At 33.2% G+C, this 16,201-nt stretch overlaps 1 protein-coding gene across 2 annotated transcripts in view; it reads left to right on the top strand.

Annotated features, from left to right (window-relative positions):
- Positions 1-15,820, top strand: part of LOC126883486 (calcium channel flower) — a 64,729-nt gene extending 48,909 nt beyond the window's left edge. Inside the window, exon 5 of one of the 2 annotated variants that reach the window (XM_050649078.1) lies at positions 762-15,820. In XM_050649078.1, the coding sequence (XP_050505035.1) occupies positions 762-903 (142 nt within the window). In that variant the 3' untranslated portion in view covers positions 904-15,820. The remainder of the gene's footprint in view (positions 1-761) is intronic. The other variant, XM_050649079.1, reaches the window with a different exon arrangement.
- The last annotated feature ends 381 nt before the right edge of the window (positions 15,821-16,201 follow it).

Raw genomic sequence — 16,201 nt, forward strand, 5'->3', positions numbered from 1 at the left:
TCCTACATACAATACATAAGCAACAAAAAACCTTTAGAACAATCCTAATATTTTTAGGTTCGAAAAATATAACATAAGGGGACAAGCCACACAGTAAATAAACTTACTGTTCCTGAGTTTATATTTTCCCAATCGCTGCTACTTCCGGATGCTGTATAGTCTTTGTCATATTCGCTTTTATTTAAAAATGGATCTTGGCCACTGTGTTCAGAATCAAACTCAAAAAAGTCTATTTTCCGTTTACATGCACGGGAATGTTCCGCCGCCATGTTGATTACTACTGTGGCTTGTCTCCTTCTGTTGCAATATAAAGTAATGGTGACACAACGGGACTTAACTACAGCGGCGCCATCTATGAGAAAACTGCTGAAATTTTCTGTTTGGGACATTAATATGGTCTTAAAGTGTGCGATTTCTACTTTAATTCATTTTTGACGAAATTGTGGCTTGCCCCCTTCTGGTCCCAAGGTCTTCAATTATAATTAACTATGTTTTCAGCAACCCAACCAAAGTTGACATTGACAGTTGTGACAGTAATTAAGTATGTGATAGTGATCAATGTTGATTAGCGTTCGAACAACCGGCCCTTAGTCTAAAAAAATTTTATTTTAAAATTAAAAATAAACGATTTCTTCTTCAAACGGCTGATAACAATAATTTGATCTGTTATAATAAATATTTATACTGTAATATTTTGAGTAAATGCTACAATTCCGAATTTTATCCTTAACTAAACAATACATTTTTTTTTCTTTATTTAGGGCTACAGCTGAAGAGATGCGACAAGCAGCGACTGCAGAGGAAAACGCAGTGCCACCATCAAAAGGAATGCGATCGAATCTTGTCGCTCACGCTCAGCCTATCAGTTTTAGCGGTGCGCCGGTTTTTGACAGCAATGTCTGAAAATGTCTTCGCACTATCACATCCTCGTTTTCCATATTCGGTCATCCCTTATACCCCCCTACCCCAATTTTGATATAAAAGTGAAAGTTGACCATTGATATGTAGAAGTCAGAGTACAAAAGTATAAATAGTAGAAAAAAGGAAATTGTGCAAGAAGTATGTATAATTTATATACGTTCATATCAGGGTTGGCATAGAATTTCCTCATCTTATAAAACCCAGCGGGTTTTTTCGGGTTTTTGCAATTGATAAAACCCACTATTATTGGGTTTTTTGGGGTTTTTTCAAAAATAGCAAATTTTCAGTTGAATGAACGTCATATTTATTTCGGAATAAAAACAAAAACTAGCATAAATACCATGAAGTAAGTAGTAGGTGAATACAAAACGAGAGAAATTGAAACTAAACTAATAAAACACTTATTTTAAACATGGTATATAGACAAATAAAAAAATAAACAAGTTTCTTGTTAAACAAAGCATCAGCAAAGCATATTAGTTATCAGGAAAATCAGAATCTGTATTTTTGTCACATTCCCAATTCCCATTCGTTATTCGTTAGACTCGATCGAGGAAGAGGACTCGGTTCTAGGCTTATGATTATATATTTTTACCAAGTTCACCTAATCTGTTGCGAAGCTTAGTCCATATTAATCCATATGAAGAAAAAATCCGCTCAATAGATGCAGATGAAGCTGGACATGAGAACAAAGATAACATATAAATACAAAATTCATATGGTATTTTATTTGTTTTTTTATTTTTTATTGATATCAGCTTCCACCATTTCTTTGTTGAGAATTTTTTGACAAGTTCTTCTTTGAAAAGTGTTGCGGGGAACATATATGTATCCTTAATCTTGAATGATAACATCACTGCCAAAAACTTATCAGAAAGATTCGATGCAACCCATTGTTCGACTGTTTCCTCTTCTTCCCCTGTAAGTCGTCTTCCCATGTATTTGTGATCCATAGTATTTGCAAAAAGGTGAAATGGTTGAATGGCAAAGTCATATCTCTTTTTTATTTCTTGTCTGTATGACTGTAACAAATCATGGTCGAGGGCATCTTTCCATATTTCTACTGCATCAGAAATGTTTACAGAATCGCTTTGGAATCTGTCTAGAGCTTTCACAATAACGGCAAGTTGTTTTTGCAAATACAGAGCCTCTCTATATATGGCGACATTATCTAATATTTTGGAGATATTTTTATCAAATTCTTGCTCCTTCTCTGTCCTAATTTCAACATATATGTGACAGTTGCTTATAAATTGCTGACATTGTCAAGTTGCTTTATTTTGTAAGCATATTTTGTTATTTTATTATTTTTGCAATAAAATTCATAATTTTTGTGAAACTTTTGATAGAGCAGAAACTATATATCAAATCTAAATAAAAAACTGAAAATCTCCAAAAAAACCCGAAAAAACCCCAAGAAATCCGTCGGGTTGGGCTTTAAAAAAAAACCCGGGTTTTTTCCAACCCTGGTACATATATCGTACAAAAATGTTGACAGCTGCATAGCCCAAATAACCCTCTCAGGCATATACTGCAAGACCATTACAACAACGTCATCCACTTGTTTCGCTATGTAAAGTAAAATGAGGTTATTAGACCCAGAAAAACTGTATGAATTAATTAAAGACGGTGTCAACTAAACATTTCCATGAACATCATTTAGGCCAAAAGTAACTCATCTATAACTTAGGTTTAGTTGGTTTTGACAAAAATAATGTGGTTCTCAGGTACCTAACTATTTTTTAATTAAATATATTTGTGTAAATAATATACCAAAAGGAATATTCACACTTCCTCTAACCCGTCATTCTGTGACACCTGTTTCGCTATTTTTAGCTCTTCAGACAGAACTTGCTTGGAAGACGAGCCAAAGAAAATATGCTTTCATACATCTTAAATATATAATTATAATATATTTGTACTTCCAAATAATTTGCTTACTTAACAAATTTATGGTACAACGAATATATTATAATAGATTTGTACTTCCAAATAATTTTCTTACTTAACAAAATTATGGTATGATACAACGAATAAAAGATGTATAAGACATAATCACCCCTGTGATGTATCAAACACGTTATAAATAACGTGCACGTTATCCTGCATTTACGTTAAATTCTACAGATTGATGTGATGTATGACAGATAACGTTTCTCAAAAGCGTTATCTCATAACGTGTAGCCGTTATCTGGTAACGTAACAGGTTCAACTTAACGCCACCTATTTAACCTCTTGGTATAAAATAACGTGTAGTATAAAGAATAAATAAATATAAAAAATGGACAATTTAGTCCAGAATTTTGTCAGATTGTAAACGTCGGGTTATTAAAATAATTAGATGATGCTATTTTGTAAAGTTATTTTTTATAAATATTGTATTATTTTTGAGGTTATGTTATTTTTAAACAAAAACATTTTATTCATATAAATGAAGAAAACATACAGACTATAAAAGACCAGTTTGGCCAGATTCGGTAAATCCATTTGAATGTTCTTTTTGTTGTTTATTTCAAGCCTTGAAACAACACGACAAACAAAAATTAAATAAACTGCACAATGCACAATAGAAAGAACACCTCACGGGCCCAGGGCTGGGAATTTCAAATAACATCTTGGTTTTGGTGCCAGGGCCAGACCAGATGTGTAAGTGCGATGAACAAGATGCGTACTTCGCCGCACGCTGCATGTTTATGTCTGTCTTCCTCTAACGTATTCAATTTCTGTATACTGTTATTCTTGTCGCGCAAGACGATGCTTTAACGTTTTGAAAATAACATGCTGGATAACGTGCACGTTAAAAACATGATACATCACATCTAATTTTTGGCAACACGTTATACAGGCTGTTATAATCAAACGTTATGTTAACATAACGTGTACACGTTATTTATAACGGGTTTGTTACATCACAGGGCTGAATATATAACATTATATATGTTCTTGTTAAAACGCAGTACCATGGGACCATTCACCAAATTTTTTACGGTCACTTATTTGGTTTATATGTAAACAACGTCAGTATCAGTCTCATTTAAATAAAACTTCCAAAAGGATATAAAGCTAGTATTATTTTTTACAGAATAAATTTTGTATTCAGACTTCTACATCTCTCCTCCACTATTCATTTTTGTAGATAATGTGTATTAGGTAATAGTAGTATCCTATATTTTTTATTTGAAACATAGAGGCAGTCTTTAAAATTAGATATCAAAACATATACAGTCTAAACGATGAAATAAGGTCAGTGGGTTTGTACAGCAGTAAGTTATTCAAGTTTATTTAAAGGAAGTGTTTTATATAAGTCAGAAGAATTTTACAATTTAACTAAAAGACAAGTTTTTTAACTTTAACCCGTCTTTAACCCTTAACTTTTTTAACCCGTCTGAAAAATAAGAAGTATCCTTAGTGGACCTCCGTATTCAACTCAAATTTCTCTGCTCGGCGGCGAGTGACAAATTTCAAGTTTAGAAACATAATAAGTCGCACGGGGCCAAATCGGGAGAAGTCTGTGGATGGGGCAGAAATTCGTAGCCCAATTCGACCAATTTGGCCGTGACGACGGCGAAAGTGTTTGTCGATACGTTGTCATGATGGAAGAGCATTTTTTCTTTGTCACATGGAGCCGTTTTTTTTTGCAATGAGGCACCGAATCGACCCAATAACTAGATATAGTAGACATGTGACCATTTTAGCTTCAACCGTGCTTAACCTAGCATGCCTAGCATAGCTTACCATGCTTTCTGCAGGTAATCGATGTAGATCATATCTTGTGAATCCCAGAAAGTGGTGGCCATAACCGTTCCAGCCGTCAGGACCGGTTTCACGTTTTTCGGAGCACGTTAGTTAAGGGAATTCCACTCTAAAGTCCTATATGTACTTGCATTCCATGTTGTTTTAGCGGCCTTTGTTATTGTAAAATACGTATTTAATTCAGTATTTAGCTCCAATTAAAAACCAATTTTGTTCCAGTTACATAATAGTGACGTTGGATGTATTAAATTTGACTGAGATGAACGATTACGGCGCAAAATCTAAATCATACCATTACATTTTGGCATTCACATTTCGGTTAGGTTTAAAACAGACTCTGGATCCACAAAGTGGCTGAAACAGGCCCCTGATTTTGTCGCCCCAATGATTTTGTAATGGACGCCACAGTGCCGAGGATCAGCGACTGTGGCCAGCCACTTTCACAGCCGTTTCGTCTGTATTAACCCTTAGTCGACTGTGCGACGAGAGGGTCTTGCGGCTCGGTGACTATTCAATGACTCGGCACTTCGTTTATTTTTCGTTTTTTTTTTTCGGCACAAGTTTTTTTTTCGTTTGTTCCTTTTACTCTTATTGGAATATATAATAGAGTTAGCGAAATAATCATTTAAAAATTCAGAGATATTCACAATTACATAATTGTATAATAATCTGACTGTACAAACCCGTTGTAATCATGGGCACTAATGCTATTTTAAATATTTTTTATATTCTATTAGATTTCATATCAACTGTCGTTACTTTTAGTAAATTTTTATATTGTGATATAATTTATTGTTAGCTTATTGGTAAATTATTTTTGTGTCTTATAAAAATGGTCAAGTAATTTAATATGGAAATTTCACTGAGTGACAGTTCAGTGAGTCGCTGGTTCGAATCCGATCAAGAGAGGAATTTTTCTTTATAAAAACAATGACTTCTCATCTTTATCGGATCCAGAATCCGACTTTACATAGTAACAAGACATTTAATATGTATATGAATACACTACACAAAAGATCATTCCCAATAAGATTGTATGGTTGATGAAGATACTTTAAAAAGTATGGAAATACGTATAAATGTTGCGTTTTGTCAAAAATTAACAAAAGTTGAGTTACCTTTGCTTTTTCACTGCTGGACATAAGATTTTCCTCATAATTTTCCATCTATTTCGATCATGTGCTTTTTGCATCGAATGTCTATGGCAACGTTTAAGTCGTCAGTCCAACGTGTCGGAGGGCGACCTCTGTTCCGGTAGGCATCATCTGTTGGTCTCCATTGCAGTATCCACTTTGTCTATCTGTTATCTGTTATTCGAGCCATGTGGCGTGACGATATAATTCTGTTGGGGTATACTTGATTTTTACAGATATTATATGCATGGTGTTATTAAGCTGAATATCTAAGTGTATTTTTTATGTGAACGCTATTCAGTCATATCCACAGTCTACAGCCGTGGAGTTAAGTCCAAGAGCTAAGCATCGAGGTCTGCAGTTGTGCTGCAGAATTTTTGTATGCTGTTATGTATTATTACACTTATGTGTAAAGCGATTTTGTTGTGATTGATTTCATGACTTTGCCTAGTCCCTGGTTGTTCACTTCTAAGTTTTTTTTAAGCGATCACTGCTCAGGGATAGATTTTTTAAAGTCTAAGGGTTTAAAAGGCAAAGTTTTCAACCTAATATAAACATTAATAATATTGAAAAATACCAAAAATATTAATAAAAGATTTTTAATTGAAAACTTATTGGTCCATTTTCCTGGTAACACCTCCATGGCTTCTAAAAATTGCAAGCCAGATGGATGCTGCATTAACCCGCCATTACACGCGCTATGAGGGAATCCCTCACCATATTTGTTTATAAGCAATGAAATTGTGTAAACTAATACGATAACCTTAAGCACCCAGGAATGCCTTTAGCATGGTTCATGAGAGGGTATGAAAAAGTTATAGAATATTTCAGGCGGTCAGTGTGCTGTGTGATAGTTGAAAGAAGAGACATCCCTCTTCAAGTGAGGGAATTCCTCACTGCGCGTGCAGTCACGGTGAAATAACGTTTCTGTTATCTCAAAGAAACTTTTAGGTTTTTATTTAATATTTAGGTAGGTTTAATTAAAATATTATTGTTTGGATTAGGTTAGGAACAGTGGCACACCGAGGGGGGTTTGGGGGTTAAAATCCCACCCAGAGCATATAGAAATATATATAAAAGAAGGTAGGAAAATGTAACTTATCTTTCACAAATAATACAAAAAACTTTCGGTGCCCAAGCAAACCCCTCTCTACGCAGAGCAAAATTCTAGGTGCGCCACTGGTTAAGAACCCATTTTTAAATTTACCTATTCTAATTGGGAAATAAGCCACAATTTAACTTGAAACATTTATTTTATTGACGTTTCGAATTCCACCTCGGACGTCGTTATCAAAATACAAAATATTAATAGTTAATTACATACTTAAATGCCACAAAGAAATAGCTTCAGAACAGTTGTTAATTTTAATTTGTATTTTTAGTAAATGAACGTTAATTCCTTCAGTGGCTTGCTGAAATTGAAAATTAAGAAAACTTGCTTTTGATCTATATTATTTTTACTTTTGTTTTGTTAATTTAATAAAAAAATTGGTTTACGAGACTTTCTATAATATGTGAGTACAATCCATTTTATATTTATACATGTTGACATTCATTCTTTCTCGAAATAAGTCGAATTTATGTAGGTGAGGGCGACGCTCATACGCGTGCAACTACGTCACAATAGAAGACGCGTGTAACGGCGGGTTAAAGACAAGAGGGAATTCTAAAAAGTTGCAATTCACAACCCCGTCTACAGCTTGGTAAAGTTCCAACGGAAAAATGGACCTAGTTACTTTATAGGAGTAATACTAATAAAATAAAAATGTATACCATTTTTATTCAGTTGCAATGTCTTATTTTTCATTTAGAACAGGAAGCGCAAACCAGCCCTCTGAATTGACGATTTTTGACTCTTTTTGGAGTCATCATCGGAGAGGCGTAGGCTTGCTGCTCTCTGCTCGAAGTGACAAAACCACGAAAGCTTATCCCCGCATTGCAACTGACGTTAATGGAGTAGGTGACTAGCGTCACTGGCCACTGAAAGGCAAGCTGTAGACAGGGTTGTGAATTGCAACTTTTTAGAATTCCCTCTTGTCTTCAATGCAGCATCCATCTGGCTTGCAATTTTTAGAAGCCATAGAGGTGTTACCAGGGAAATGGACCAATAAGTTTTCAATTAAAAATCTTTTATTAATATTTTTAATATTTTTCAATATTATTAATGTTTATATTAGGTTGAAAACTTTGCCTTTCAGTGGCCAGATGACGCTAGTCACCTACTCCATTAACGTCAGTTGCAATGCGGGGATAAGCTTTCGTGGTTTTGTCACTTCGAGCAGAGAGCAGCAATCCTACGCCTCTCTGATGATGACTCCAAAAAGAGTCGAAAATCGTCGATTCAGAATGCTGGTTTGCGCTCCCTGTTCTAAGTGAAAAATAAGACGGTTTTGCCTTCGCATTGCAACTGAATAAAAATGGTATACATTTTTATTCTAAGGGTTTAACTTTATTGTCAATTTTCTACTTTATCTGTATCTAAACAAACTCAAGAAGTTCGTAAGCAATGGAGTTTTAGCCGGTTTCGACATATTCTTGAATTTTCTGAAGTTTTGTTTTGTCTAGAAGTTTTCACTTTTCCTATTCCATCCAGGTATGTACTGATTACGATAGCCACTAGGAATGTATATTTTTTGCTGTACCCCTAAACCATTTATCATAATTTTTTATGTTGGAGTACGAGTATCCGGCGAGTACGTTGGTAAGGGGAGGTCAGTTAAACTTTAGAAAAGTTAATAATGATTTAGACGTAACACAGACCTGCTGGAATAGTTGTAACCAGAGGAATTTCGATTTTTTATCTAGAGATCTCAAAGAGATCAAATATTTGTTTTCCGAATATATACTATCACACTATTTTTATCAACATCTAATCATGTATTTAAATTATTTAAACCATTTTTATGAGGTATAGTCCAGTTGAGTTCTGTTCTAAAATAGCTTGCTTCAGTTGGTTGAGTCAGTAAGTCTGACATTTTTAGAGGAATGTATCGGTTGGAGGATGTTGTTTATAACTAGATTATAAATGTGCTCTAACTGAAAAAGTCGTAACAAATGCAGGAAAAATTTCAAATCGAAGAGTCATCGTTATAAGCCACTATTTTTCCATGGTTTGTGCTTAATATATGTAAAAGTATCATATTTATGAAGAAATTGGAAGAATTGTCCATCCTACAAAAATGAAAAAGTGCGAAAACAGTTGAAAAATAACCGTTCGGAATTTTTCTTATGGGAATTGAAGATTTTATCTACAAAACAATGGAGTGAAGAAAAGTGAGCCGCCGTTTTTCTGTTTATATAATTTTTAGAAAAATTAATTTTATGAATTTTTAGCAATTAACCGATATTCTTAGTGGATTTGACAGCATCGTCACGTAAATCAAACATACCGATGACAAACAACTTTTTACATGTTAAAAATTTGAAAATTTTAGAATTTTCCAGACAGAGAGTTATTGCAACAGAAAAAATTTAGGCATTTTTATTTACACCATTATTTTGGAGATACTTCCTCTAAAAATTTTTATACCAATTTTTCACAAATTTTTTAAAGGTGTCGATTTTTGATAGACAAATTTCCAAACGTTTTTTTTACAATTCTTTATGTGAGTTTTCTCACAAATAATTATTGTATGGTTCTTTTCATGGGCATTTTTCAGTCACAAATGATGGAAAAAAAGGTAAGTCCGTGATAATACACATTTATAACATTTATTCTAACATGACATTTTAGTTAAATCTGTCAGTTGTCACATTTTATTTGCAATTTGGCATAAAAGCAAATCAATGATGTTTATTACATTTATAAAATTGTATTTTCTTTGATTTGTATAGTCTTTGTACAGATTATATTCGTAGATATATTATATAATTCGTAAATAATTTTTTTTGATTATAGCGCCATCTATCAACCACTAGAATAAACGTTATAAATGTCTGTAATCACGGACGTGCCTTTTTTCTGTCACATACAATTTAATGCGTTAGAAAGAAAACGAAAAACTGTGACGCACTGAAGGATGCCTATGAGAAAAAGATTACAAGCATTTTTGATAGGCAATTTAATTGCTGGCAATTCTATTTGTATCCCTTTTTGTCATGTATGTTATGCTTTCGAAATATTCAGAGTGAAAGGTTGAAAATCGGATGTATACCATAGATTTTTTCTTTTTTCCTTAATTTTTCATAATTGTTTCATGGAGCATATTGATATTCTCGTTATATGGAAACTAACGCAGACCTTTCTACAAAAATATAAGGTCCTACTCTCTTCGAACTAACATAAACAGATCTCACCTGGGCTAATATAAAATTATACGTACTTTTTTGTCTCGGAAAAAATTCAAAGCAGCACAGATATATGGCATTCGGAAAATTCAGATTATAATTTAGTATTTTAAAAATTATTTCTTTTTAAATATTCTGTTTTTGCAATATTATCCGGAGAACTTTGCCACTTCCACGCTGTTCATTATACAAAAAGTATAATTTATTTTATTTCCTTTTAAACAATTTTTGAACCTTTTAAAAGTGAATTGTTAATGTAAGTATACTTGTATTTTAGAATTATTGTATGTATCGAAGACTGTATGGTGTGTATTTTAAAAATAATGTACTTTATTATATACGATTGGGTTAGTACATTATACTGAGGTATACAGAAATAGTTTCATAGTTGTATAATTTTGAAGGATTTGACAAAGTACAATATTTTTAGAGTACACGGTGTTAAAAATATTAGGTTTTTACGTCCAGTGCATATATATTTATTTGCATAAATATAATTTTTGCTCAATAAGTTTTAAATCGTACAGAGTGATCTAATTTTAGAAAAAAGTTGATTTGTGAACATACTGTTTATCGGATTTTTATAGTTAATCATTTATACATCAATGGACACTTATTTACATAGAAATATATTATAATTTTAAGTAGGATGTCATCACTTGAACACTGTACACTTTGACGTCATAATATTTCACTCCTTGTGGACACGGAAATCCTAGAATGGAGGACCAAGGAGAAGACGTGGGAAGACCTCAAAAGAGATGAGTAGATGACATAAGAGTAGTGGCAGGCAAACAGTGGACTAAATTGGCGCAATATAGAGAAAGATGGAAGCAATTGGGGAAGACCTACATTTACGAGTGGATGAAAAATGGTTGACGAAAAAGATGACTTCTATGACTTGACACTAACTTCTTGCTGTGTCAGCGTCATATCAAGTTCATGTGCTCAGCGTGAACTTAGTATCAAGTCAATGTCAAGTCAGTCTTATGTTAGAGGTTATACTATGAGTGAAAGATTATGACGTCAGTGCTGTGTCAAGTGATGATATCCTGCTATTGTACACTGGGGTGCAAAATTAACCGGACACCTTAAAAATGGGTCATTTTTGATGTCCCTAATTTTCTAAACCCGTTGTCTGATTTAAGTAATTTTTTTAATATGTTATAGCCTTATTCTTTAAGAATATCGCATTTGTTGCTAAACAGTTAAATTTTCATTGTATACCGGGTGTACCAATCATATCTGTTTTTTCTCAAAGTTCGCGTCACCCTGTGGAATATTTTAGCATTTATAAAATACTAAAATTAAAATCCGACTATAGCCTCATGTTTTCTCAACATTCTGTTTTTTGATTCATTCGCTTACATTGGACCATAAAAAAGTTAGGTACTTTAACAACTAGCCATGTTTTTCACCAATACAGGGTGTTTTTAAATAAGTATGGCAAACTTTAAGGGATAATTCTGCATGAAAAAATAATGACAGTTTGCTTTATAAACGGTATGTCCGCAAATGCTTCGTTTCCGAGATAGGGGGTGTTAAAATTTTTCTTACAAACTGACGATTTGTTTTTTGCTTTAACACCGGTTGAGATATGCAAATGAAAGTTGGTGGGTTTTAAGACGTAGTTATTGTACATTTTTTGACATACAAGTAAGAATTTAATATTCACCATTAGCGCGCATACGGGTAATATGAGCCGTCATATTACCCGTAGGCCCCCCAATGGTAAAACATTAAATTCTTAATTGTATGTCAAAAAATGTGCAATAACTACCTCTTAAAACTCACCAAATTTCATTTGCATATATCAACCGGTTTTAAAGCAATAAATGAATCGTCAGTTTGTAAGAAAAATTTCAACACCCTCTATCTCAGAAACGAAGCATTTGCGGACATAGGTTTATAAAGCAAACTGTCATTATTTTTTCATGTAGAATTACCCCTTGCAGTTTGCCATACTTATTTAAAAACACCCTGTATTGATGAAAAACATGGCTAATTGTTAAAGTACCTAACTTTTTTATGGCCCAACATAAGCGAATGAATGAAAAAAAAAACAGAATGTTGAGAAAACATGAGGCTATAGATGGGTTTTAATTTGAGTATGTTATAAATGCTAGAATATTCCACAGGGTGATGCCAAGTTTTAGAAAAAACACAGTTTCATTGGTATGAAACATATGGTATACAATGAAACTTTACGTGTTTAGCAACAATATTATTATAGCGATATTGTTAAAGAATGAGGATATAACATATTAAAAAATCACTTAAATCGGACAACAGGTTTAGGAAATTCGAGACATCAAAATTGGCCCATTTTTAAGATGTCCGGTTAATTTTGCACTCCAGTGTATTTTACTCTTCACCATGTACTGTCTCTACTAATAGAAATTGACAAAGACAGCAGCAAAGTCGTCTCTAATCTCAGTTGTTCTTTTAAGTTGTTTTGTGTGCTGATATATAAAACTGACGGTGTTTGACAAGACTGTTCTAGATATCATAAATAAAAAGCACAGATCTCCTAGAACAACTAAATAGAAATAGATCTTGATAAATAAAAGAACAACAGCGATTTTCATGGTTTTCGTGTTGCGTTTTGGAACATTTTCGCTCGAATGACTTTGTCATAAGATTATATCACTTTGTATGTGTATAATATTCCAGATGGAAATTGATTTTCCCATGTGTCTAAAAGTCTTATAAAAATTCCATTTTGTCTAAAGGAAATAATGTCATTCCAATGACTGAGGTCACTTTTTGGTATAGTTTATTTCTAGTTTTAACATTTTTTTATTTGATCCGAAATTATTTGGTTAATCTTAAAAATTATTTAATATTTCAAGTCATTGATTTATAACAAAAATGCATTGACAGCTAATAATACATATCTAATTCCTATTGTGTTATATTAATTAATCATATACTTACTAGTGATATTGTTATTATTCAGTTAATTTTTATTATTGTTTTTTATATTCTCTTGTAGAATTATTATGTGTTGGGGTCTATGAGACAGGCGGGTTGGACGTTTGAGGCGGGTGGGAATTGATAATCTCCCGTAATATTTGTAGTAATCCATTCAATCGGTACAATAGATATGCGGATGACACCGTTATCTTAGCTGAAAATATTGAAGAGCTTCAGAGACTGCTGAAGAGAACAGCGGTATATGGCCAAGAATTTATGAGAATATCTAAAACTCGGAAGAAATAACGAGAATCTTTTTATAAACGGCACCAATGTCGAATGATTAGACCAATATGCATATCCTAAAACAATGATTAACTCCACAAACCGTTGACTCAGAACGTCCACAAACGAGTACACGCTTTTCAGAAAATCCGTGATAGCTAATTTTAAGCAAAACCGCTATTAGCAATAGTTTTTTGACAAATTCTATTATTTATCAACACCATGCGACACATTCAATATAAATTGTTCACATTTATAAGGAACGAAACTCAAGTGAATTGCCGCTGTATACACCAGTCGTAAGTAAATATAGAAACCTATATTTCAACAAATTAAATATTTTGTTCAAAAGCCGTTAGATGGCAGCACAAGTATTCATTGGACGGAATAGAATGTCCGTAAGACCATAATCGGGGACAATGTGTTAATGATAAAAACACATGGAGCTACGTACAAAAAATTATAGAATAGGTTGCCCTCAATTGAGGACAAGGAAATGCAGCTGCGTTTATATTAAGCATTTTTTTAGCTAAACACAGGCAAACTCAAAAAACGGCGTGGCTTGGTGCAGCACTATTAAGGGGATGGGTACGAACTTTCAGCTTCAATGCTATTTAAATGGGATTAATTTTTTTCGAATCCTGAGAAAACTCATAAGTATTTTTGAAAAATTTAAACGCAGAATGAAAGATTACATTATTACCAAGGGCCGAAGGTCCCTGAAAACTTCTATAATGTTTATTTTAATAAGTTACAGGGGTGAAAAATTAAGAGAAAATTCAGTGTGATTTTTAATTTCAAATATCTCATTCAAAAGAAACTTTTTATTCATTCTAACCTAGGTCTAATGTGGTCGTGGATAGACTAATTTCAGGGCTTTCTTATGGAGGTTTTGGTTTAAAATTTTATTAATTGTTTGTTCGTTATAGCCATTGTTTACTGCTATTTGTTTAATGATGTTCAGTTCTACTTCGAAGTTATTTTTTGACATGGGAATTTCTGTCAGTCTATGTATCATGCTATGGTAGGCTGCTAATTTGTGTTGTGTAGGATGGGATGGTGAATTGTGTATAGTTGTCTCAGTATGGGTAGGTTTATGATATACGGAGAACTCATGTTTGTTGTGTAGTCTGGTAATTGTTACATCTAGAAAGTGTATGGACTTATTCTGTTCTGTTTCTATTGTAAACTCAATATTACTATGAAGTGAATTAATGTATGATAGAAATTGGTCAAGTTGCCTGTTAGTTCCTGTAAAGCGTACTAGTATATCATCCACGTATCTCCACCAATATAAGAACTGTTTAAATACGGGATGTTTAGAAATAGTTATTTCAAGCTGGTTCATAAATATATCTGATGGCAATGGGCTTAGAGGATTACCCATAATAAGTCCTGCACTGTTGTTTGTGAAGTAGGTGTAAAATTTCAAATGCAATGATCGGATTTGTATTATGGTCTAAAAGATTTTTAACTAGAACAAAAGTTTCTATAGGAGAAACACTAGGAAAAAGATTTTTTACGTCGAATGAAATTAGTCTGGAGTTGTTGCGCAATTGAAAATGTTGTATTTTATTAACTAATTCTAGTATATTTTTTACGGTGAATTTAGGTGAAAAATTTAGTGTATTCTGTAATAATATCTGACAGTTTTTTTGAAAGTTTATATGACAGAGCTATATAAAAAGAAACTACAGATCTTATTGGGTGGTCACACAGATCTGTATCTACGTTGTAATCGATCGGGCGGTCAGCGTGTACTGAATGATTTCCCAGCACAGACTGCCAACCCTCCTGACTTGTTTTCAAGCCGCGTGCACGTGGCGGCGTAGCAGAAACTATCGTGTTCTCAGTGCACTCCGCGGGTCAGCTCGAGTGTGCAGTGAATAAAATTCAAACGTACTGCTGAACCGCCAGCGATCGCACGTAGCTTTGTCGGCTGATGGATGAGTAGTATGATCAGAGTTATGAATATTGATCCCTACAGGGCTTTTCATTAATAGTCATTTGTTTCGAGCTTCTGTCGTATGTCGTATACTCCGTGTATATTAATATTATACACAGATTATACAACATACGACAGAAGCTCGAAACAAATGACAATCGATGAAAAGCCCTATTGGAACAACGTAAAACACTAATAATTAAACACTCTCGTGGATTAACCGGACACAGTAGAGATTTCTTGTAGTGGCACCATTAACAAAGTAAAAATTAACTGAATAGTTCCATATGCATTCACAATGAAGACGTAAGTAAAGTAAAGATATTTTTAAACTACTAGTCAATTTGAAATTATTTTAAAATGTACAAAACTGTGTATCTATCTTTTGCGTGAACTAAGCTTTGTAAATTATTAGATATCTTATTTTTAGTATACATAATCTGTAGTAACAATGACTCATTAAAATAGTTTTTGTTACCTATATCATATTAAAGTTATTATAGCAACTAGTTGTTGTACTGTTGAAAAGTGTATTATTCTGTGTTGTAGCAATAAACATACCTATCTTATATTAAGACAATTATTTGTAATTTATTTTCACTATATCAGTTTTGATCCTGTTAAAATACAAGTAGTGCAGTCAGTGAGGGTATTTGGCTCCGAATTCCATCCTATTGCATCAATTTACTTGATTGCGATATTTTCGCTGTAAGTAGGAATAGTTCAAGAAACAAAGTCTTCCCTATATCCTATGGCGCTTTTATCTTGGGGGTGGTTCCCACCCTTTCTTGCGGTTGAAAAAATTTTTGGACAAAATAACCACGGAAGTGGCTAGAAAACCTAATTCTAAGCAGAAACTGTTGTATAATTTTTGTTTTGAAAACTCGATACTTTTTGAGTTATTTTTGGTTGAAAATTTGCCATTTTCATTGAAAAATGACACCTTTTCGGACAGTTTTTT

Source organism: Diabrotica virgifera, chromosome 4, assembly GCF_917563875.1.
Source record: "Diabrotica virgifera virgifera chromosome 4, PGI_DIABVI_V3a".
Taxonomy (NCBI): Eukaryota; Metazoa; Arthropoda; class Insecta; order Coleoptera; family Chrysomelidae; genus Diabrotica; species Diabrotica virgifera.